Raw genomic sequence first — 26483 nt, forward strand, 5'->3', positions numbered from 1 at the left:
AGCTGGTGCAGCCAACCTGCTCACTTCTAAAAGATTTGACCAATTGTATCCTTCTGTGAAGGGCTTATCTTCAGATAAAGTCCTTGTATCTGGACCAGTCACCGTGAGGGCACCATGTTGAGGACTTGACAATCAGAGAAGCCATCTACTTCCACACAGACCAGTCCCCAACTCAGCAGATAAACAACGTGATACCAATAACATCAGACACACCAGACTATAACAGTTCCACTCTTCATAGATTCATGAGACAGAGGTTTCCTAATATATTATTTTTATTGATGGCCTCATTAACACTCCCCCATATGACTCGCCCAGAATTCACCAGGAGCCAAATTTCAACAACCCCTGAAAACACATGCTTGACAAATTGAGATCACAGGGGCTAAAAAAAGACTAAAATAGAAATGGCCTCAATCACATTTGTCGTGTCTACATCGCTTCTCATAATTGTTCTCGTTCTTGTTTTGTTATCGTTTTCACTTAATTGAAAATGTTTGCCACTGCATTATATACTTTCAGGAACACGTCAAGACCTGTTTTCATAACTGACCATTTCTAATTTTGTTTTTCCTCCTCTTCTTTGTCTTCTCCCTTTTACCACCCATTTATTTGCTTTTCCTTATTCCTGGAAAGTCATTGTATAATCTACTAAAATGTGTTTGGCCGTGAGCCCTTCAGGAAAATATGCCGTATGAAATGATTTAATTGATGCTGATTATGTAAATTATTGTCAAACCCACCCACTACGTGTAATGATTAAATTAACCAGTTACTGAAGTGATTTTAAATATGAAGTTATATAGGCGTGCCTGGGTGGCTCAGTCAGTTGAGTGCCGACTTCAGCTCAGGTCATGATCTCATGTTTCGTGGGTTCAAGTCCCGCATCGGGTTCTGTGCTGACAGCTCGGAGCCTGGAGCCTCCTTGGGATTCTGCATCTCCCTCTCTCTCTCTGCCTCTTCCCTTTTCGCGCTCTCTCAAAAATAAAATAAACATTAAAAAAAATTAGTATGAAATTGTATAAAAACCATGAGCTATGCTCATACTAGATCTCTAAGAAGAAACTTGGAGGCATAATTACTAGAGATTAGTTCAGATATGAATTTTTAAAGCCTTACCTTTATCTTCTGAATTCTCATGTGCAAGTCAAAACACAAACCTAGATATGTTTTGCCAGATTCTTTAAAAACAACTGTAGAGTGTTTGGGTCATTCCTACCATAAAAATCTTTAAAACTAATGCTGTTAAAGAAATGCTGTATCAGCTCTGAAATAAGAATTACTCTTCTCATTCACTTAGACTTATAAAAACCGTACAGATTTACTGATACAAAACCAGTATGTTGGTTTGTTTGTTTATTTTTAACAATTTATGCTTTAAATAGTATTCGGTGTTTTTCCAGTAGGTGGAGTGTTAGGCCAGGGGAAGCAGAGCAACATTTGAAAGCTATTTTTTTTTTCCTTTTTATAATTTTGAGGAATTTTTGATATAAAACATAAATCACCTAATGGATTCATTAATTCTTTTAATGCATGAATACCACAAAATTCCGGTTGCCCTGGATCTTATGAGGCAGAGACACTGCACTGATTACATTACCATAATAATGACAGCATAGTAACACCACCAATAAATACTTATAATGCCTCTTGTTTTAAAATTGTTTATCAAGCCATCAGTGAAGCCTCCTGATGTCTCTGAGGGAGAAATAACGCACCCACAGGGCAAAGAAAGATCTGTCTCTTAAATCCTTTGTCTCTTCAGCCTTAAGCATTTCAGGAAGAGAACCTTCCCATGAGTTTATTAATGTTGGTTCAAGGCTGATGCCACCACTTAAGTCTGTGAACTTGGGCAAAATCACTAACTCTCCCTGGGACCTCCTCTACATGTGTGGGGAAAGAGGCGATACACAGCTGTCTTCAGGCCCCTCCCTCCTTAAAGTACCCCGACTGAACCTGACCTTTGTGTAAGCATTTCCTCCAGGCTGGATATTAGGAGCCAAATTTGCTGAGATATTTGAATACATATGGCAGAGACGGCCCTGGTTACGACGTGTGGGTCTTAGAATCGAATGTGAGCACCCTCTTCCTGGGCTCTTTCCACCCTCCGCCCTCACTAGGATTGGCTGCCATGGGGTATGTGCTAAACGACACCACATCGCTACGTCTGGGAGCGAAGTCATAGCAGCAATCTGCTCAGAGCTCCAGGGACCTGAGGGGCACCTGGGTGGCTCGGTGCGTTAAGTGTCTGACTTCAGCTCGGGTCATGATCTCAAGGTTCTTGGGTGGGAGCCCCGAGTCGGGCTCACAGATCGTTCTGTGCTGACAGCTCAGAGCCAGGAGCCTGCTTCGGATTCTGTCTCTCTCAAAGATAAAGAAACATTAAAAATTAAAAGTTAAAAAAAAAAAAAAAGCCCCAGGGACCTGGGAAAACACTACTTCTCAGGCCCATAGTAACAAGACATTTTCAGAGAAACCTTAAGTAATATCTGGCCCAACCTCCTTGTTTTACAAAGGAGGAAACACCTCGGGAGTGTTTGACACGTTGAGCAGCATTGCCAGGAGCTGACTCCCAGCCCTGTTCCCGCTCCTGCAAAACACCCTCCCCTTTCACACGGGAAATCTGGAAGAGCCCCTCACAAGGCGAGCAAGGTTTCCAGCCCCTCCCACCCTCCAAAGAAGAGAAACGAGGTCCTCACAACCCAGGTGTTGGAGAGGGTGGGACGGTAACAAGAGAAAAGGGGTGAAGACCAGCCACTTACCCTCCTCACGTTGGGAGAGAGCCCCCAGCGCCCATACACAAGGCGTTTCCCATTCTAGAAAGACTTGGGGCTGGTGGATTCAGCTGGATCTTTCCTCACTGTGGAGGCAAAGTCTCCTTTGCTTTGTCTTGGAGTTAGAAGGATCCCAGAGCCAGATGCGGGCTTAAGAGAAGGGGCTATGGAGATGGTGGTTGAGCCCAGCTCATCAGGGCCCTGTGCTGAGGCATCAGGCTAGAAAAAAGCGAGTGGTCAGATACTAAATCCCAGAATAAGGAATCATTCATTGTCTTTGGTGAAGGAAGAACAGAAGGTCGTGCCAGGCAAATACCAAGTCCTGATGAAGCATGCGTGAGAGGGCTTAGTGGGTCCAAAGGACTGGGATAGGTTGAGTAGGGTCAGAGCAGAGAGGCAACAGGGAGGGGAGAACGCTCCGCTGTCCCCTCCCCTCATTCTAGGAAGATGCCACCTTCCCCTCTGATCTTGTCCTGAAGAGGCAAAGGCTCCCCAGCTTGTGTTTCTGCAGGTAACTGAGTTATTCGGTTAACTCCCCATTCGTGGGGGCCACATAACACACTGGGGCAGCTCCGTTACAGACCTTCATCACTAACCCAGTTCTAAAAGCTGGACTGTTTCCCACGTATCCCACGGTTCGGTTACAGAGGAGAGCGCTTCTTGGCCTCTTTCCTCCCTGTACGTATCTCTGTAAGTGGGGCTTATGAGCTCTTTAGGCCAAAGTCGAACTAAGGTAGAATGCAGTGTGCCCTCTCACTGGGTCTACACCCCAAATGGCCACCTACCGTCTGGATTGCTGGTCACTCTTGGAATCGGAGGGACGGTCACATGGCCTGACAGTATAGGCTGGGAGAGGCTGGCACCCTGGCCCCCACAATGAAGCGTTTGTTTGTGGTCCTGGGAATGTGCTACACTGACTGGTGGGCCAGTGTCCAGTCCCAGAGGCCCTCGGAGTAGTGGGAAGGGAACCAAAGCGTAAAGATTCCAAGTCACAGATCAGCCATCAGCCCGTCTCCTTCCGTGCAGTCTTCAAGGATGCAGTCAGGTGTATGCACCCAAACCTGATGACCGCAAAGTTCTGTGAGGCCTTCCGTCACTGGGTTGTCCATAGAGGTTTCCAAGAAGAACCGAATTCTAATGGAAGTAAAAAGACTAGGGTTCCCATGCCTTAAACACACACACACACACACACACACACACACACAGAGATATAGACACATCAGTGTGGCTCAGCCAGTGACGACTCCTTTAATAAATGTTAAACAAGCACCTGAGATGATACAGGCCCACTCCATGTGGGTCCTAAAAACGCCGGGAGGTTTACCAGATAAATCCACAGAAAAGAAGCAGCCACGAGTCCAAAGGCGAGGTGCCGTCCTGAGCTCTGACATCCCGTGTGTTTCTCTGCCTGTTCAGCCCCCTGCTCAAGGTTTCCCAAGCCGCAACAGGCCAGGTGCTAGCTCCCAGGGAGGGAGAGGTGAAAGGGCTTGTCCCCTGTCCTCATACAGTCACCTTCTAGCCAGGGGACAGGAGGGGACAGGCTGCAGCCCTGTAGCTGGTGGGAGACCCATGAAAACCCCACTTTGCTGACTCCCACTCTCATGTAAGTTTACTGTGTCATCTCCATTAATGAGAACGAGGTGGCTTGGGGTCAGAAAGAGTCTCTTAAGTCAATGAACCCTTGGTGCCAGGGCTGAGTACTGCTCTTTCCCGTTCTCGGCCAGTTGTCAGTTGTGAATGGCCCGCAGGGACCCGTCTGCGGTCCCCCCAGTGGGACGAGGTTAAGATGGGAGAGAAAGGGACAGTGTCTTCTCTTCATACTCCTTCTCCTGTAACATCCACGGGGGTTCATGTGGGAAGGAGGGGGATGATTCGGGGATGAGACGAGCCGATCATTGGTGTCACCCCTGATGTCTATTTGCAGTGACCTTTCCTTATGGTCAGGCTTGAGCTTCAGCGCGGAATAAAAACCTCCATTAAGATGGTATGTCCTTATCGGACAAAGGGCTAGTATCCAAAATCTACAAAGAGCTCACCAAACTCCACACCCGAAAAACAAATAACCCAGTGAAGAAATGGGCAGAAAACATGAATAGACACTTCTCTAAAGAAGACATCCGGATGGCCAACAGGCACATGAAAAGATGCTCAACGTCGCTCCTTATCAGGGAAACACAAATCAAAACCACACTCAGATATCACCTCACGCCAGTCAGAGTGGCCAAAATGAACAAATCAGGAGACTATAGATGCTGGAGAGGATGTGGAGAAACGGGAACCCTCTTGCACTGTTGGTGGGAATGCAAATTGGTGCAGCCGCTCTGGAAAGCAGTGTGGAGGTTCCTCAGAAAATTAAAAATAGACCTACCCTATGACCCAGCAATAGCACTGCTAGGAATTTACCCAAGGGATACAGGAGTACTGATGCATAGGGGCACTTGTACCCCAATGTTTATAGCAGCACTCTCAACAATAGCCAAATTATGGAAAGAGCCTAAATGTCCATCAACTGATGAATGGATAAAGAAATTGTGGTTTATATACACAATGGAGTACTACATGGCAATGAGAAAGAACGAAATATGGCCCTTTGTAGCAACATGGATGGAACTGGAGAGTGTGATGCTAAGTGAAATAAGCCATACAGAGAAAGACAGATACCATATGTTTTCACTCTTATGTGGATGCTGAGAAACTTAACAGAAACCCATGGGGGAGGGGAAGGAAAAAAAAAAAGAGGTTAGAGTGGGAGAGAGCCAAAGCATAAGAGACTCTTAAAAACTGAGAACAAACTGAGGGTTGATGGGGGGTGGGAGGGAGGGGAGGGTGGGTGATGGGCATTGAGGAGGGCACCTTTTGGGATGAGCACTGGGTGTTGTATGGAAACCAATTTAACAATAAATTCCATATATTGAAAAAAAAAACATTAATAGAGAAAAAAAAAAAAAGATGGTATGTCCTGAATTCAGTGTGTCTGAGCTAACTCCACGTGTTACCAAAAACTAAGTGTTAGGAAAGGAGGCGCGACATCCGGGGCCCTGGTCCAGGGTGTGGCTTTATCTCGGGTGGAGCCAGCCATCCGACCCCGTGGTGGTACCTTATCCATGCCGCTTCAGTCTTTCTTCTCTGTCCCTTCCCTGCCTCCTCTGCTTCACCCCCAAGACGCGAGCAAGGCCGATGAAACTCCTTCACGTGATGGCTTAAACATGCAAATGAACCGAAATTGTAAAATAATACCTGAATGAACATTAAAGCTCGCAGCTCAGCACGTAGGACAGGAGCCCCAGCCCGAGCAGTATAATGGTAAATGTTGAACAAATTAGTGCTTCCTTAAGGTCACCCCGGGGCACACGGAGTCACAGTCCTTAATTTTAATGAGCCTCCATTACACAATCTCTTATTGCCTCTTAACTGCCAGGAAAATGACCACCAGCTAAATGTACAGCAGAATAGTTCACTTGGACCCCAAAGAAATTACCTTGAAATTATTACACTTAACCATGGCCAATGCACCAGGGCTCCTGGGAAAAGAGGCAGCCAGCTACCTGGCAATACCGAGTGAAGTGATATCGTTTGACATGGCCTTGGGCTTTTCGGGTCCAGCCTTTCTTGCCTTATCTGATGTAATCCATTTCCTCTCTCAAATGTCAATATTTAAAATGCGGTTGATCCTCCCCCTCCCCTAGCGGACGTGGCTGGGCTAATTCTGGAGACGGTCGCTTGTTGCTCACGGTTCGGTCTCCGGCTAGAAGGCTAACTCTGCCGCTTACTCTCTTTCTGCTTGGGACGCTTTCCGTATCACCGAAGAACAGGACGCCTATCCCATGTCTAGTCGATAAGATGTGAACAGCCTGGCGAGCCTTGCATACAGTCGTGGCTCAATACTTGCTTCCCCCTTTCCTGGTGGAGCTGTCTGGGCCCAGTCAGGAGACCGAAACCACACAGTGGGTTACACGTGGGGTTTTTGATATAAGCGTTGACTACGGTAAAGGGAAACTGCACGATCGAAGGGAACGCCAGGAGCGTTTCGTAGAGGCTCCCCGCCTCCATCCCGCAGAGCTGAGGGGCGGTGGAGGGTCTCAGACGTCGTTGGAGAAGATCATTCAGCCCTCCGGAGAGCAGAAAGGCCCTGGTCTGGCCAGCCTGGAGCTGCTTCCTGCCAAGCAGCAGGCCACGGTCTGGAGTGCAGGTGCCTGTCAGGCTGCGGTGCGTGCAGTGGGAGACAGAAGGCCTTTGGAACACGTGGGCCACGGGGGGACGGCACAGGGCCTCTTACTGTCACCTCCGGAGGGCTTGTCACCAGGCTGCACCGTCACGGAGGCATCACTCTGGGCCCGCGGCTCAGACAGACTCCACTTCCTTGACGAAGTAAGATTTAGGAGTATTCAGGACATTCGTAGATAAATCAGAACGGGGCAGGGTCGCTGTCACTTCGGATGACAGAATCAAGATTCGAAACCTTTTGCTTCAACACAAAAGAGAGAAAAACACTGCATATAAATAGACCTAAAATTTAGGTTTGGGTTCAGGTTCTTAACCGCATACGTATAGGAAGGGGGTAACGTCGAAAGGAACCTATGGAGACAAGCCAGGAATTTTATTTTACTATGAGCTCAATCCAAGCGATATTAAAGGGCTGCTAAAAAGCCACATCTGTCTGGTCTGGAGCCATAGAAACGGTTCAAGAAGGTAATTCTACGGGATGGGTCAGGCCACTTCTGAGGACTGATTTCACTCCGTGTGCACTTTATCTTTTTTTTTTTATTTATTTTTAACCTTTATTCATTTCTGAGACACAGAGAGAGACAGAGCGTGAGCTGGGGCGGGGCAGAGAGAGAGGGAGACACAGAATCCAAAGCAGGCTCCAGGCTCTGAGCTGTCAGCACAGAGCCCGACGCGGGGCTTGAACTCACGGACCACGAGATCATGACCTGAGCCGAAGTCGGACACCTAACTGACTGAGCCACCCAGGCACCCCTGTGTCTACTACTTTAAGAGTTAGATTAACATATATCAACACATTTTTATTGAGGACCTACTATGTGCTTGGCAGTGTACAGGGCCAAAAGACAAAAGAAATCTAAAAGTCTAAGCATCAAAATTTGATAGTTTTTAAGATTATGCACAGTATATTCATAAAATGGAATACCAGTCATTCCTGACAAGTGATTTAGTTGTAGATTTATTGACATGGAATTTCATAATACATCTTTAAGTAATGAAAAGTAAATACAAAGCAATATGCATAGTTGGGTTCCATCCAATTTTTGGGAAAAAATCAAAGCTATATACATTAACAAACTGACTTGATAAAAACATTATCACCAGGTGGGTTTTTTTTTCCTGCAAATCTATACTATTATTTTCTCTATAATAAACATATATTGTTTGTATCCATCTTTAAGTTCTTTGGCAAGACAGATAAAAATATAAGAAGTATTTAGGGGAAGATCATCGCTGTGAAGCATGTAGGGTGGCCGCTTCTGTTGGCTTTCCACGAGTATCTTTTTTGACCACAAAAACTTTCTGACCGCAGAAGTGGAGGGAAGGACCGCAGCAGTTACCTATATTTGCCGCCAGATGGCGCCAAAGCAGCTGGCTAATATTTAGCAGCCAGCAGAGCAACTTGATGAGATTTCAAGGATCTTAAGATTCTCTAGCCAGAATAAGTGTTTTGTGAGCGATGCACTTCAAATTACAGAAAACTTTTCAGAATTAGAGCTGAGCATGCCAGCGTTTGCTTTGCCAGTGTTTTCTGGAGCTCTGTTACAGTGCCTGCAGTTCCCATGCACGGTAACTTACTATACTCTACCAGCTCTTCAGGTCAGCCTTCCCCAGATTCCTGAGATGCGATGAGTCTTTGCACCCGGGCTTTTCAATAAGCCCTGCGTCTCTAGTAAGCAGTCTCAGGAGTCAGGTGTAGATCATTCCCCAAAGAGGCTCATCCTCCACGCGGCACATGAGATGAGCTCACTTCCCAGCACCGTTGCTGCTGACAGCCTCTCTTCCCGCAGCCTCAGCCCAGTTTTATCGGTGACCAAGGGCCCGAGAGTGGGTCGTTTCTGGAGTCTGGACGCTGCCTTCAGCAAGCCCCCCGTGTGCAGTTCCAGCAGCTCAGGGACGGTGGCGCTGTGTTTCCTCTCGTCTGCACCCTTCGCCTGCTTACCTTAGCGGGTACGAAACCCATCTCAGAAAAGCGAGAGGCTGCGAAAGAGATTTTTCACAGGTGGCTACAAAGAGGCACAGAAAACTCTAGAGGCTCCCGGTGGGGGAAACAGAACTAGACGGTGTCAATTGTAAGAAGACAGCTAAGGCAGGAAAAGCCATGTTGGGACACAGAGGACAGGAGAAGTCCTCGTACTGGGAAATCAGCGTTTGCACTTGGTTCCCAGGAAATGTAACCAGAAACGGGCGTTGCTCTGACAGCCATGATCTGTAAGCTCTTTCCACCTGCTTCATTTTTCCCTTCCCTCCACTGCCAACTCCCCTCCCCTCGGAAAGAACGAGCCTTGCTGGAACACATGTGTCTTTGTCCCCTCCAAGCTGTAATGTCCCTGCCCTGTGGGGGTATCGTCCTCATTTGATAAGCCAAAAAACTATATTTTACCCAACTTGGATGTCAACATTGAATATACATATTTATGTATATATATTCATATTCGAGTATACATACCAAAGATCAGCATTGGTCTGAAAGCTTATATGGTATGGAAAGGTGAATAAAACAGGACAATAAGCGGATCTTAAAGAAAATTCATTGTTATAGATGTAGCATTTTCTATCTCAGAAGTCAATACTGGAGATTAGATCAAGTAGATTTTACTCTATTGAAATGAGCAAGGGGTTGCCTGGGTGGTTCAGTCGGTGAAGTGTCCAACTCTTTTTTTCTTTTTAAGTTTATTTATTTATTTTAAGAGGGAGCAAGAGAGAGAATCCCAAGCAGGCTGTATACCACCAGTGCAGAGCCTGATGTAGGGCTCAAACTCACAAACCGTGAGATCGTGACCTGAGCTGAAGTCAGATGCTTGACCAATTGAGACACCTAGGCATCCCAAGTGTCCAGCTTTTGATTTCAGCTCAGGTCATGATCTCACGGTTCATGAGTTTGAGCCCCACACGGGGCTCTGTGCTGACAGTGCAGAGCCTGCTTGGGATTCTCTCTCTCTCTCTCTCTCTCTCTCTCTCTCTTTCTCTCTGCTCCTCCCTGCTTGCTCGCTATTTCTCTCCCAAAATAAATACAAACAAACTTTAAAAAAATACAGCAAATAAAACGAGCAAGAATCTTATCCAGCCGAAAATGTTCACAAATTCTTCACAGCAAATGTGCGTAAGCTGCAGAAAAATTCATGAGGAGTCTTCACTTCCCAAGCTCAGATATTTTCAAATAACCCCAGAGAAGGAATAAATGGGCTTCCCATTTTCTCAGGCTGGTATTTCAGAGTCAGCACCTTCTGAAGTAAGATATCGGGACACCAGAGTTCGAAGAGTGATGTCTTCCCCCCGCCCCCCCAGGAAGATTTGATTCCAGGGCAAGTTAGCCATTTCCTTCTAAAAGTGTCTCTTGTTTTCTTCCTGCAGCTCGATCATTATCCTTCTGTGAGTTACCATCTGCCAAGTTCATCTGACACCCTGTTCAATTCTCCCAAGTCGCTCTTTCTAGGAAAAGTTATAGGTAAGAATTCTGTGCTTTCGGTATAAACGTGTGGTAAGAATATGTTTGGTATAAGAATTATATTAGCTGGTGTGACTTTGGATTTTTTAAGTGACTGGGTAAATTTCTTGTCATTGGGTTCCATCACCGATATCTTTCTTCTCGGTTTGGTTCGAGAGAAGGTGTGTTGTTTTCCTCAGTGATGCAGAAGAGAAGGTTTATCAGATGGTCTTGGGGGTAAATTGTTCAAGTGATACATTCACTACTTTGCCTTTGAAACACGCTGTGATCAGTGATTGTGGACTCTGTTGTCCTCTGTGAAGGCAAAGGAGCCAGCGTCGTTTGGGACGTGACACAAACTGAAACACAAGTGAGGCTCAGTGCCTGTTCCCTGCTTCTTCATGTGAAATTTGCTCATGGGTTTGTTAAAGATCTGCACCTACTAACAGTATTTAATTTCTTCTTTGTCTAAGCACATCAACGTGGTTCCGTCTTCCTCTCCCTCTGAGAGAGCTAGCTGAGATTATTTGCAAATTAGAAGGCCAGTGGGAATTGGAAAATTGTGCCAGAATACCCACCTTCTATGTGTGATTGTGAATCTGAGAGTCACTCTTGCCCTTTTCTTACCATAGATCAGCACTGTCTAGAGTAAAAGACAGATGTGATTGGTTACATATTAAGTGATTGATGTACAATGAAAGAATATATATAATATATGTATATATATATATACATATATACACACACGTATATACACATACATATATGTGTGTATATATATATATATATATATATATATTTTTTTTTTTTTTTTTTTTTTTTTTTTTACTATGAGAATGGATGTTGTGAACCAAGAATGGAAATGGTGGGTAATGCACAGGCCAAGGAGGAGGTGAGTTTGTGTCCAGAAAGTAGTAGGGATCAGAATGTCATTAATTGTAAAAAACACTCGTTTTAAAAGATGAGGGCGGGGCAGATAATTAAGAGAACAGGTGACCCGACGTATAAGAAAAATAATAATAATGTACACTTACACAGGACTTACTACAAACCAAGATCCATCCTAAACACCTTAGGTAGATGAACTCACTGAACCTTCACAGTGAGTCTGTGAGATCATCAAGATTGTTATTCAAGAGCATGCAAGATTGTCTCCATTTCACAGATGAGAAAAGCAAGGCACAGAGAGGTTAAATATCTTGCCCGAGACCGCCTACTTAGCAAAAGGTAGAGCCAAAACTTGAACCCAGGCAGGCAGATACATTGGCCTCACCCCCAACCCCTGTGCCATAGTCTCTGTGCAGGTTGACCGAGAAATGAAAAAAGGAAGAAGGTTTGGGCAGCAGAGGGTGAGTGGTTGAGGGACATGTCCCACATCTTACGCCAGAATGCGGCCAAAAGCAAAAAATACTCCTGGACTCAGAAGCAGGAACGCAGCAGACAAGCAGAGCTGGGCTTGGGGCCCCCAAGGGAAAGGCCGTGTCCTCAGGAAAAGACAGGATGGGTGGCATTTGCTCAGTCGCCGGGTGGGAACAGAGGGAGGGCTGGAATTCACTGTGTGCTTTGTGCTAAACATCTCGTGTGTGTAAATGTGACGTTAAATGTCACAACCATCCAGTGAAGCCAGAGCTATGACTGTTAAACCCATCTGGAAGCGGAGAGGGCCAGCCACCTGGTCAGCTTTACCTGGTCTGCGGTAAAGCAGGGTTTTCAAGGTAGGGCTCTCTTGACGAGAGCCCGTGGCCTTAAGCAGATCAAAAGAACTTGTCTAGCAGGGATGCAGCGGGAAGTCAAGGGTTGCCATCAGTGGGCAACAAGAAGTGGCTGTTCAGTGGAGGAAAGCCTCGGCATTGGTCAGGCGTCCATCCCGAGACACTGGTGAGTGCCCACGTCTCGCCACGTGCCTTCCTGCCATTCAGTCAAGAATAATTGAACACGTTAAGTGCTTCTTCGGGGCCATAAGCATTCCTTCAACACAGACTCTACACCATGATACTACGATGGTCCTAAAGATACCACATGGGGATGTTCTTGGAGTGACATCCACTGTGAACTCACACCTGTAACAGTGAATTTCATGGCTTTAGGAAAAGTCACAAAGTCAAGTTCCACCGGCAACGCTGAGGGCAGCTCAGGGCCTGGAACCCGCTTCGGATTCTGTGTCTCCCTCTCTCTCTGCCCCTCCCCTGCTCGCAGTCTGTCTCTCTCGCTCTTAAAAATAAATAAACATAAAAATCAAAAAAAAGAGAGAATTTACTGTGCTGTAAATCTGTGCCAAGTGAGTGTTACACCTAGAGTTTTCCGTAGACCAAAGGAAAATTGTGCCGTGCACGTACAATGTGTGTGTGCCAATGTTGCATGAAGAACGTATAAACACCTGTAAGGAAGTCCCTGATCCCCAGGTGGAGATGGCAGCATGCACAGAACAGGAGGGTGAGATGCTGCCACTCGTCCCCAGGGCACTGACTTCTAGCAGCGACAGACTCTCATCTGCCCTACGTTTCTGAACCCTTCTAGAAGGAAGTCAGAAGCACCAGCAACAAAGTTCCACAAGATAGAAATTTCACCAGCTCTCGTTATGTCCATTTTTTATTATTTACCAGCTGAGTGATGTCATAGAGTTACGGATGTGATTTCCAGCAACGGATTTAATCGTATCTCAAAAATCTTTAAATCAGGGGAGAAAAATATAAGTTGAAGCCTGAAGCAGTATCTTCTATTTACTTTTTCTCCCCCAATGTTTCTTCAATGCCATGAATAAAGATACAAATAGAATGTTTAAGTTTGCAAATGACACACAGCTGAGAGGATGATTTAATAAGTTGGATGATAAAAACAAAAACATAAAACAAAAACCTTCAAAAGCATCTCGATGGCCTAGAAAGACAGAATAAAATAATGACATGAAAGATAATAAAGACAAACTTACCTCCTGCCTTAAACCAAAAAAGAAAAAAAAAAAAAAACTAAGTAGAAGACAGAAGACCTTCTGGTATCATGAAAAAGACATAGGTTGATTTCATGGGGAGTTTGATATGAGCCAATACGTTGGGGCGATTGATGTTTAAATAAGTATGGTACTGAGCTATGTTAATAAGAGAATCGTATCCAGAACAAGAAGTACAGTGACACCCCAGTGGGATGTCATGGCCTATCCGTAAGCACCTCATTTTAGCACAGATATTAATCTTCTGATGAAAAGACTAGATGAACAAAAGCCTACCCTCCGCCCCCCCCCCCAAAAAAGAAAAATCAGAAGGCCTGGGGATACTAAGATATGATTAAAAGACATGAGAGAATCCATTTCCAGGCTTTGACAACTGCAACCTGGACAGGTGAAGCCTCCTAGAGGCTGACTCACCAGGACCAGAGAAGACCAGTGAAAGCAAGACTTCGGTCCCTGCAAGAACTTCCTAATAATTACCGCTATTTAAAAAAATGAGTGGCCGCCATTTTGAGGCCGTGGACTCTCCATTACTGAGAGTATCTCAGCGAAGGCTCACTGGAAATTGGATTGTACCTTGCGTTTCCTGGATTGAGTGAGACCAGATCGGAGAAAACCTAAAAATCCTTGAAACAGTATGATTTATCACGGGAGCGATTTTCTTTTTTAAAAAGATGGGAAATGCAACATTAAAGTGGAGGTGTTCCTCCTGTTCCGTGTGAGAACCAAAAGGGTAATTCGATTCAGGGCTCCTCAGTATCAGTCACTGCTGTGGACACAGGCTAGATATGAATCAGAAGAATGTCACTGCACACTACACATCCCATCACGAATGTTAGTGTAATATCCTGTTTTAGGATGGCGTATTCATTTTAATTTTAATGTTTAGAAAGGTAATTACGAGCCCTCTTTTATATTGTTTTTCAAGTTAACTCTTTGTGCCAGGGTTGTAAATCACAGTAATATAAAATCATAATAAAGTAGATGTAATTTGTAAAAAAAAAAGGCAGCAATTTGTCTGCATAAATTTGAGAAACTATGCTTGGGAAAAGTTGAATACTAATGCAGGGCAATTGTTGCTTTACTGATCATTTGTCAGTGGCAGTGTCTGGGGTGGTAAAATTAAAGTTAAGTATCTATCCATTTGAATTTAATATAGTTTATAAGTCTTAATGCTCCCAGATCATATTTTCCAAGCTGCTGTTATTTAAAACGACTCTGACAAAAGATATACCTATTGGTAGCCACTATATGATTTCCATTATATTCTAAAATGTGAATATTGTGATCTTTTGATAAAAGATCCTTATTCTAGGGCTTTCCAAAACTTTCTGGAACTTTGGTAAAGGCTCCTCGCACAGCAGGAAATGACATATTTCTATCTCCACTCACCGGGGAGGTGGTATACTGTGGTAGGCATTACACTGCTCACTGAATATTTCTGGTCAAAAATTGTGAGTACAAAATACATGTGCAAATTTCTGAGCTAGGCCATTTAATTACTGGTCCAAGACCCTCCAGAGTCCTTCTGTCCCTTTGTTGTGGGGACTGGAAAACCTAAAGACCGTGGTGGTTCTGTCACCTGGGTCCCTCCATGACCACAATGAACAGAGAACCCTGTCAACTCGTGACAAACCTATAGTACGATAAAAAAAAAAAAAAAATCTCTTGCTTTTTTAAGCTACTGAAACTAAGGTGCTGCTTGTTACTGTGGCATAACCTCACCTATCCTGATTGATATATAAGAGTTAGAACTAAGAACTGACTTCACTGTCACCACATGGGTTTATATTCTTCCTTAACGACTTGCAAACGATATGACTCTACAACGTTACTTGACATCTTGTGCATTCTGTTTCCCTACGTGTGAAATCGGAATAGTAACCATCCATACCTCACAGGAGTCGGCAAAATAATCCATGTTTAAGAGATAGCGCAGGGTCCTGCCACAGAGTATGTGTGTGATACACATTAGCTATTTTTGTTCATTCATAATTAGGCAAGTATGTAATGATCACTTGCCATATTCCAGGCATTCATATGCCATTGATACACCAGTGGTGTTCAAGAGAGGCACAATTGCTGCCTTTAGAGGGCTTGAGCTCTGTCTGGAAGAGAGGAAGTTGAACCACACATGGCAAGGTGAACAGGAGGAAGTACAGGATCCTTCAGGAACAGGTAGGAAGGGTGCTTCACCCAGCCCAGGAGACGAGGGAAGGCGTACCAGAGGAAGTGGCACAGAAGCTGAGACCTGAGTGAAAAGTCAGAACTGTCTGGGCAAAGGAGCCGGGTGGTGTAGACAGGAGAAAGAAGAAGGATTTTCCAATTCTCTGTTGCTCTACAACAACCTACCCAAAACTTTGTGGTTTGAACAATACTTTATGATTGCACACAATGATTCTGTGGCCTGAATGGATGTGATCTCAGGTGAGGTGTTAACGTGACTAGATGATCCGAAGTGTCCTCACTCACATGGATGCCCAGGAATCTAGCAGAGGCTGTCAGCCGGGGGGACTCAGTTCTCCTTCACTGGCTCCACATCATGGCCATATGGGCGTCCTCCCTGCGTGACGGCTGGGCTCTAGGAATGGGCATCCCAAAAAGTCAAGGTGCAAGCTAGAGATCCCTAAGACCCCACCTCAGAAGTTACTTGTATCCCTTTTACCTCAAGTTATCGGCCAAAATCTGGGCTCCAGCCCATATTCCAGGAAAGGAGAAGCAGACTCTGCTTCTTGGTGGCTTTGTGACAAATTCCCACTGCAAAGAACATGTTGGATGGGAGGTATGGTTGTGAGCATCTTTGGAAACACAGTGTGCTATGGGGGAAGTTTGAGGAACCACAGCGGGCTTCATTCAGAGTAGTTGAACCTATAGTATGAAGAGTCAAGTGATAAAAAAAAAAAAAAAAAAATCAGCAGCAGTAAGCAGGTACAGACTAAGGCAGACTTTACGAGTGGATCCAAATGTCCTCCTTCGCCCGGGAAAGTCCCAATTTCCTCCTGCTGGGATGAGAATGAATTATTAGCAATGCCGAGATTCACTCTCAACACGTGACCCAGTGGGAATTGATAAATTGTGCGATCACCTGTCTTGTTTTGAGTTTGCCCAAGAGGAGCACTTGAGATCAGAGCCCCAGCCTATGTTCCAGGGAAGGAACCTACTCTTGGGGGAGTAGGAGCAAGGATATGAGGAGATGAGGAATGGCAAGGAGATGAGAGTTTGGGTACAGTTGATTTGGGAGAGGATCCAAGGGCATATTAGCAGAGCAGTGGAGGGGAAGGAATGGAGCAATTATGAAGTCACTCATCATCGTGGGCAGTGGTAGCTCAGAACCAGTGGGGAACCATGGGAGGCGGTGCAGAACCTGCCTCAGTATCTCAACTGATACAGGAGGAAGCATGTTACAGGGTTTATTTACAAGTCATGTCAAGGTGTTAACCTTGGGACCAAAAGGTGTCGTGAAAGGATTTTTTTTTTTTTTAATCAGGAGAATAAGCTGACTAGGTTGACACTTTAGAAAGATAACATCACCTTCCCAGTGAGAAATGCCCAACAGGGAGTGAGTAAAAGGCTGCAGGGACATCAGACTGAAGGCTGCTGTGGCTTAAACAGAACTGCACGTTGTAACACATAGAACAACTTGGATATGCAGAGGGAACATGATGTCTTTATTTGTCTCTGACCATCAGACCTTCCTTCCGGATAGCAAGGGCAAACCCACCAAATGCCCAGTCTAGTTTACGGTTCAGTCTCCTTGATCATTTCAACAGTCCCTTCTGGTTGTGCTCTGTCCCTCTTGAGTAGAAATGGTCAGTGTCTCCAGTGGCCTTCCCCATCCCTGCTTCTTTCCATAAGATGGTGACCAGGTATACAGAATACAGACGGGGATGGGCGGCAGGATGTGGTAGCTTAACTGTTTGTTTGACATCATCACAGGGAGGGAGGGGATCATGTTGACCTTCCTTGGGTTTGCATGACCTTCCATCTGCTGGCCTCTAGCACAGCATCCTGGTGGTAAAATGTGTGGTTGGTGAACATACAGTCCCTATCTGACTCCTGCAGTGCTCCAAGGAGCATCTGCCATTGTCCCCTTTGCTCCCTTCTGTCCCCCCAGCTCTCATTTGAGACAGACTCCTAGTCTCTGTCATATCCTTCATCCTCCCTATGACAGATGTTGACAGTCCTAAGGCAGCCCCAATGGCAAGTCATTGGCTGTATCTCAAGCCCACTCCCCTCAAGACTGAGAGGCTGCCTGCTCACTCTTCTTTCCTTCTTAACAAGGGTGGGTTGCCCTGCATTGGTGTAAGACCCTCTACATGGCAGCCACCCCCTAGAGCCCCAAATGGGAAAGCAAGACACGAACCCCTGCCCTCAGTCCCCTTCCTCACCCTTTATAAGCACACCTACTTCTCTCTGGGACAAAGCTTGGCTCCTCTCTCTCTCCCTCTGTATCTCTTCTTTCTCTCATAGTCCTCTTGGGCTTTAAAACAACAAGAACAATTGCCTTGGTTTTACTTCCTGTTTCATGTAGCTACTGACCAAAAAAATAAAAAATAATTTTAAAAAAGCCATATGACAAGCAATTCCAAAACTCAGTGGCTGAAAATAATAATCATTTTTTGCTCTCTCACTGGGGGTCAGCTGAGGGCTGAATGTCTCTGCGGTACATCTCTCACCTTTCTCCTGGGGTTGTATAGTTAGCATGGGCATCTTCACCACACGCTAACTGCAGAGGCACGAGAGTGTAAGCCCACTCATGCAAGCACTTTTCAAGCCTCTGGTCTTGCCATACTCACTAACATGCCATCATCCAAAGGAAGTCATAGAGCCGAATCCAGAGTTGAAGAGAAGGGAAAGACTTCTTCACTAAGAGGGAAAGCAAAGACAGACACATAGACACCGTGGGGGAAGAATTAGGGACACAATCTACCATGTTCCCTCTCACCAAGTTTTGTACAACTAAGAAATAGCCTCCTGTCTTCCCTGTGTTAGCTAGAAGGGTGGGTGCTGTCTCTCTATCACAGGAAAACTCTGTGACCTGCTTAGCCCTTGATGGGTTAAAAGGTATGAGTAAAGGAATTGGGAGAAATCATTTATTCACCCCAAAGTATATTGAGTGCTTGTATACACCAGGTTACAGGGATAGGACAATACATAAAACAGAAAAGCCCTTGCCTTTATGAAGCATATATCCTAAAGGGCAGGCACAAAGAACGAGAAAATAGTTGATAAAATGTTAGCTAGTGATCAATGCTATCAAGAAAAACAAAGGTGTTTAGGAGAGTGTTAGGCTGGCTGGGAAGTCCTGTAGGAGGAGATGGCATTCAAGCAGAGGCCTGATGAAGCTAGGGAGGGCTATGTGTTGGTACCCAGAGGAGAAGCATCCCAGGAGGCATGAAGGGTCATGCAGAGACCGGGAGGTTAGGTAGAGATGTGTTGGGTTTGTTCAAGGAACAGCAAGAGAGACCGTGTGGCTGGAACACAGTAAGGATGTGACAGAGGGGTAGGAGATACCCAAAGTTAGAGGGTTAGCCAGCAGCCAGACAGTGAAGATTGTAGACCATTGTGGAGAGTCTTATGCTAAGTGAGATGTGAAGCAGAAGGAGACTTCGGTCTGATTTAGGTATTAGAAGTCTCATTCTGGCTGCCATTTGCCATATTAACTGCAGCTGTTGGGGTACAGGGGAGGAGAAGGGCAAGATAGAAACAGGAGGCCAGTCAAAATCCAGTGGTAGAGCCCAGGTGAGAGAAGGTGGTCCCTACACCAAAGCCATAGTGGTGGTAGCGATGGAGAAGTATTTTGAACAGGAATGTATCGAAGGTAGAGCCCATAGGATTTGGTGATAGACCAGATGTAGCAAGTGAAAGGAAGAGATGTCAAAGAGATTCCTCAAGTTTGGGGCCTGAATGGATGGGTAAATGGCGGTGCCATTTCCTGAGGGCAACCCTGGGAGACAAGTTTGGGGACTGGGGGAGAAAATTAAGACCTCTGTGTCGGACACGTTCAAGACTGTCCCACTGAGGCGTAGTCCTCTACCTCATGTCAGAAACTGAGCACTTCCTGGAGCAAATCCCACCTTCTCCCATCTCTACACCCCATTCCCTCTGCAGGCAGTGGGGTGTTGACGAGGTCATGGGTCAATACCCAGAAAGGCAAACGAGAAAAGATAGCTCCGGTGAAAAACAACACAAGTGTTATCTCCATACCATGGAAGAGGACATAGAATAAATACTAAAAGGAACAAACTATGCCCAAAATAACCTGGATAAATCTCTAGGGAATTATGCTCCGGGGGGGGGGGGGGGGGTAGCCAATCCCAGAAGGTTCATACCTAGTGATTCCGTTTACATGACAGTTTTGAAATGATAAAATTTGGGAAATGGAGGATAGATTAGTGTTTACTGGTGGTTAGTGACAGGCGCAGGAGGGACGGACAACGAGAATCTGAAGTGGTATAAAAAGGCAAAATGTGGTGCACCTGGGTGGCTCAGTTGGTTAAGCATCTGACTCTTGATTTCAGTTCAGGTCATGTCTCATGGTCCTAAGGTCAAGTCCTGCATCAGGCTCCACGCTGAGCACAGGAGCCTGCTTGGGATTCTCTCTCTCTCCGTCTCTCTCCACCCCTCCCCTGCTCTCTCACGTGCTCTCTCTCAAAATAAATAAACTTTAAAAAAAGGCAACACAAGGAGTTCTTAGGAATTGTTGAAATTATTCATTATCTTGACTGTGGTGGTGAATACACAAGCCTACACAGATATAAAATTGTATAGAATTACAAACACACACACACACACACACACACAGATACACATACGATCAGTGAATTCTATCCATCTCAACACAACTGATTGTGACATTATGCTCTAATTTTGCAAAATATTTTCTTTGGGAGAAACTGAGCAAAATATTCAAACTAGTCCACACTCTTCTCTGGAGTCATTTACTCCTGGGCTGGTAGTTCGTCTACCAAGGGCCAGTGCCCTTGACACTGCAGGAGGGTGGTAGACACACAAGAGAAACATGAAATGACTACACTGTCACCTCCTTGTTCACTCTCAGTTCTCCTGCCATTGCCCATAGACATTAGGAAATGTACGGGGATGAGGCACTTTTTTACAGCTTGGAATCTTGTGGCTCTCCTAGAGTTGTTATTCAAGGGGATGATTAATACAATGCATTTCTAGAAATGGAGACAGAGGAAAATGTGGTAGATTCACCTCCCGGCTACTGCTTTCAGGGAGAGGCCCTACGCGCAGCTTATCACTCTGTGATTTATCTCCACGTCCTAAGAGTGGAACGCGGCAGAATTGATGGATGAATAAATGGCAAATAGTTAATTGAAATTTCTGCTCAGTTGCCTTTGGCTTTTATTATAATGATTAAAGAAGAAGTAAAACACTGATGAGAGAGCTTGTTTAAGTGATAGGCGAGAAGTAATATTAAAACTGAAGAGAAACAATCATATCTAATTTTTCACGTCCTGAAGAAAATTTAGCGTAGTCTCAGTGCCCAAGATTTCCTACAGGCTGAAAGAAATGTTCTACATGGAAGAAATTTGCCCAGTGACTTACAGTTGAACGTTAGTCTCTCATTCTTTTTTAATTGCCTTCAACTGTCATTCTTAGAAATGTGTTGGGAATTTTTTTTTCATTACTATTACTTTTGTAGAATCATGGGAGTTCCTAAGAAATAATGTCTTTAAACTCTGTCATATCACAGCTAAGGGCAACGATACCCGCAGAGGTGAGGCGGTGAGGCCAGTGTCACTCAACAGGCTAATTCACTGTCCTTTCTCAAACAACACGCTGTGAACATCGTCATCATCGCTGCTTGTTGCCCACATGCGTCTTAAGCAAGTACCATTACTAATTACATCCACTTGACCTCAAGACGCACTCTCAGCCTAGAGGTAAAACAGTTGCAAAAGCAAATCTTTTAGTAAAGTTCAGACTGGAAGAAGAGATTACGGAGGGTGAAGGCTAAGAGCACAGGCTCTGGGGTCAGACACCTGGGGTTCTGGCTGTCCCACCTGCTAAAGGAGCCTCAGCAGGTTTTCTGCATGTCTGGTACTACCCAGGGCATGCGCTTTGTTGTGAAGATCCGAAAAGGTATCGAGAATGTAAAGTGCCTATCACGGAGCCTGGCACGTACGTAGTAAGTGCTCAGTACGTCCAGTACATCTTAGAAAGTCTTATTCCATCCGATCTTTGGTTTTTCAATTTGTAAAAATAAAGTAAGGGCTGGCCTCAATGCCAAGTCACTTATTAAAAACAAAACAAAGAATAGGAATGCCTGGGTGGCACAGTCAGTTAAGCGTCTGACATCAGCTCAGGTCGTGATCTCATGGTTGTTGAGTTTGAGTCCCATGTTGGGCCGTGTGCTGACAGCTCAGAGCCTGGAGCCTGCTTTGGATTCTGTGTCTCCCTCTCTCTCTGCCCCTCCCCTGCTCGCACTCTGTCTCTCTCTCAAAAAAAATAAACATTAAAAAAAATGAAGAATAAAATAAACATTGAAAACTTTGAGAAACTTTCAATGGAAAATACGTGGGGTACCATCATCTCTCCATCTTGTTTTCCAAGATTAAATTACTTCGCATCAACAAAAACAAACCAAAAAAGGCATTTATCATTAAAATAGTGAAGGAACAGAAATTCATGACGTTTTTAGCTTTGCTCAAACCAGACTGTCAAAAGCAGAGAATCTATTTCTATCCCAAATCTTCAGCCTACCTGTCTTTGACACAAAGCATCCATTTGTATACGCAATTGTTTCTAAATAAGCAAACATTTTGAAAGCCAAAATTCCTCTTATTATAATATTCAGAAGTATTCCAGAAGACACAGAAAATTTAATTTCTTGTATACATATAGTCGGTCCTCATTATTCATAGATTTCATATTTGTGAATGTACCTACTTGTTAAAATTTATCTGTAACCCACAAAAAGTAGACTTTTGCCAACATGAGCAGAGTGACACATAAATTCCCAGCTGAGGTAGATGGTATAAAGCAATACCACCTTCTTATTCCAGCTCTCGTGCTGTAAACAGTTGTCATATCTCTGGTCTCTTTCATGTCATGTGGGGTATTGGGGGGTGGGTTGCATTTTTGTGGGGTTTTTTAATTGGCAGTTTCACTGTTTACAGTCTCATCTAAATGTGGTTCTGAAATGCCATCTATCGCTTCAAAGGCCGTGAGGTGCTTTGCAGACAAAATACGTGTGCTAGATAGACTTCATTTGGGCGTAAGTTATGGCACTCTTGGCCATGAGTTCCAGGTTAATGCATCAATGATATATATTAAATAAGGTATCTTGAAACAAAAACACATGTACAACAAGGTCATGTATTGATTGGTTGATGAAATGTGACCAGAGGCTCATAGGAACCTAACCCTGTATTTCTCCTAAGAGCCAAAGTTCAGTATTCACTAATTTGAGTTCACAGTGACCCTATAGAGCATAACAGCTGTGAATAATGAGAATCTATTGTATTATTTTTAACTCCCTATCACATAAATATGATACATCGTACTTGGGTAGCACCGGACATAACTGTTGTCACATATAACAGAGAGGTTGAGATCAGAGTTGTATTACTTGGTGAAGAAGGGTAGTAAGTCCAGCTAGCGGTACCCAGGTGGACTTTGATCTTCCCCTCCCACCCTGTGACATCTGTCAGTGCCTCCTGCGGCACAGAGATTAGCTCCCGCTCAGCATCGCTGCATCTTGGGACCCAGGGAAGGAGAATATGGCATGTTTTGGGGAGAGGAGCCTGGGCTACCAAGATCCTTTGCATAATCTTGCCAACAAAGTACAGTGTCAACCTTGGAGACCTTGAAGGTAAACACATTGAAATGAGATCAGGTCACACGTCATTTGATTAGTGTGAAAGACAAAATAGAAACACACAATGAAAGGTGGACAGAAGCAGAGTTAGCCAACAAGTCAGTGCTTTGGAGATTCCCTCCAGCAGTCTTATAACCACGTTTGGAAAGGCTGGCCTCCGTACAGACTTTTCTATAACAGCTGAGGGAAGAAAAGAGAAGCCATAGAAAAGCATTTCCTTGGTTTTTCTGTTTCGGATGTTCACATGTTTGCTTTGGCTACCCGCCCCCCCCAAAGCATTAACTGTTTACAGCAGGTATTTCATATGACTTAACATTTTCTGGGGACAAGCATGGTTAGATTTTGCGTGTGTCTTCTCCATGTTCTGGAAATAAGACAGATAGATTCTGTGGTCTAATAAGACTTTTTTTTCTGCTTTTAAATATAGCCGTTAAAAGCAATAGCGTATGCTTATTTATCTGAGGGAGCTAATCTTCTTAAAGAAAGACATTTTCAGTAATTTTTAATTCATAATTCACACCACTTCTATGAGGCAAATTCATCCTCAAACTATTATCCCATCTTTATCATCCATGAGGAATTAGCATTTGAAGCATGAACTCAGAGGATGAAGCAAAGTCATAAATCAGAAATGAACCATTATTTCATTTTTCTTCATCATTGCAGTCAACTTTATTTAACAGGCTGCCTCCAGTCTCCTCGACAGCAACTAGGCAGATAAGACAGGGAACAGTGTCCATTTGAGAGCTTAGTAAATTCACCTGGAGAGTAAGTACCTTCTTAAATCGCCACTTGATAGATGAGGGAAGAGTCTCGGAGAAGTTACAGTGGCGAGTGCCAAGTCATAGAGCCAATCAGGGCAAGTCTTCTGTGCTTCTTCGTCTGTGTATTGTCTGTGTTTATTTTACAAAAGAGAAAAGGAAGGTAGACAGAGTATATTTCTTTGGCATTTCAAAATGGGGGTCATATCGGTCTCTGAGAACGTTCTGCTCTCCTCTCTCCTTCCCCTCCACAGAAAGATTTATATTCAAATTCCTTGGCTATGTGGGAAATACAGCAGGAAGTAGGGAGCAAAGACAAGTCCTTCAACATGCAGTGGCAACACAAATCAATGCATAAACTAATTTTTGTGGGCCTCACTATTGTTTTGTAGAACACTAAGTTTTTGTAGACTTTTCTTACTGTTAGTCATATGAATCACACCCTAAAGACATGTAAAAATCTTTTAGTTTTTTAGTACTAAGGTTATTTAAGTAAAATTTATTAATATCAAGTTAATGGTAATATAAGGTATAAATGGAGTCACAGCATTGATTGAAAACGAAGTGACCTAGCCTTACAAGTGACTTGCCATCATGTAGCGTCAGAGTTTGATTTTACAGCCTTTTTAAATGTTGTTAATTAACTGACTTTATTTCTTAGAGCAGTTTTAGGCTTACAGAAAACCTGAGGAAAGTACAGAGAGTTCTATATACCCCCTCACTGTCCCCACATGCACTGTCCCCTCATGTGCATAGGCTCCCCCTCCTTTTATTAACATCTATTAACATCATTCACACATCATACTTATTTTTGGCATCCTGTACTGGCCACAACATAGTACACTTGCTATAAATGAAGAGCAAATATTGGTATGATCTTATTAACTAAAAGTCTATGGTTTCTATTAGGGTTCATTCTCTGTGTTGCATATTCTATAGATTTTGACACATGCCTAATGACATATATCCACGATTACAGTACCACTGAGGACGCTTTCCTCTAAAATCCCTCATGTTCCATTTTTCTTTCCTCCCCACCCCCAACCCCTGGCAGCCGCTGATTCTTTTACAGTCTCCATAGTCTTGCCTTTTCCAGAATGTCGTGCAATTAGAGTCATATAAGAGGTAGCCTTTTTAGACTGGCTTCTTTTACTTAGCAATATGCGTTTGAAATTCCTCTGTGTCTTTTCATGGCTAGATAGTTGTTTTTTTTTTTTTTTTCTGGACACTATTGCAGCCTTATTTTGCTGGGGATAGCAGGTGGGCGGCGGGGGGGGGCGGTTCAGGGATGGGGGGAGATGGAATCAACAAGCTAAGTTTGAACAGCCGTTAGAGGAAAGAGGTGGAAGGTCAATAAAGCAAAAACAATTGTTCAGCTTTTCCTGTAATTGTATGAACCTCACAGCTCTTTGACTAGTTGACATCAGTGGCAAGCTGGATGCCACCAGCGAAGTGTTTTCATTTCATGCTAGGTGCTGTGTTGGCCCTCCTTTCGTGACTCACGTTTCGAATCATCTTAATCCCAAAGCAATCTGTTTTGTTGATTTTTTAATTGAAGTGTAATTGGCCTACAATATTATATTAGTTTCAGGTGTACAACATCGTGATTCAACATTTATATAGATTACAAAATGATCACCACCATAAATCTAGCTGCCATCTGTCACCATACCAAGTTATTATGTGGTAACTATATTCCCTCTGGGGCACATTGCATCCCTGTGCCTTATCCGTTTTATAACGGGAAATTTGTACCTTTTAATCTCCCTCCCCTATCTCACCCATCCCCCAACACCCTCCCCAATGGCAACTACCAGTGCTTTCCTGTATCTACGTGTCCGTTTCTATTTTCTTTGGTTTATTCATTTGTTTTGTTTCTTAGATTCCACATGTAAGTGAACTCGTATGGTATTTGTCTTTCTCTGTCTGACGTATTTCACCTAGCATAATGCTCTCTAGACTTATCCATGTTGGCAGAAATGGCAAGATTTTATTCCTTTTTATGACTGAGTAATATTCTGTTATATATATATTCACACACACCATTTCTTCCTTATCCATCCATTCACTGATGGACACTTAGGTTGTCAAGGTGACTTATTTTTAACAAATATGCACATATCCTCTTTAAGACAATGTCAAATTATCAAATCAGAGAGGAGAACTCACACTAATAATTAACATAGCTTTGCATGTTCTATGGGTCTCTTCACATTATATGTTACTTCATGGTCCTTATCTATTTTTGAAAATTGTTGTATTCATTTCTCCCGCTTCCTTTCCAAAAGAGTCCGGCAGACCTGTTCATTTGAGGTATCTGCAAAACTTTCCCGCTAAGACCGAACACTTTCAAGGTTTAGAAAAATGGCTCTAAGCCACGATTCATGAGCAATGAGCAGATATTTCTTGTACAACCACTGTATGCTTGAAGTTAGCATAGGGACTGGTTTTTTAACTTCCTGTTCATTTTATTTTGACAAAAATATCTTCTTCCACCAAAAAAAAA

General features: G+C 44.1%; 1 protein-coding gene across 1 annotated transcript in view; it reads left to right on the forward strand.

Annotated features, from left to right (window-relative positions):
* The window catches only part of CNTNAP2 (contactin associated protein 2), a 1969961-nt gene that overhangs the window by 1838004 nt on the left and 105474 nt on the right, over positions 1-26483 (forward strand). Inside the window, exon 21 of the mRNA XM_060633381.3 lies at positions 10353-10446. Within this exon, the coding sequence (XP_060489364.1) occupies positions 10353-10446 (94 nt within the window). The remainder of the gene's footprint in view (positions 1-10352; positions 10447-26483) is intronic.

The sequence above is a fragment of the Panthera onca genome, chromosome A2 (assembly GCF_046562875.1).
Source record: "Panthera onca isolate mPanOnc1 chromosome A2, mPanOnc1 haplotype 2, whole genome shotgun sequence".
Lineage (NCBI taxonomy): Eukaryota > Metazoa > Chordata > Mammalia > Carnivora > Felidae > Panthera > Panthera onca.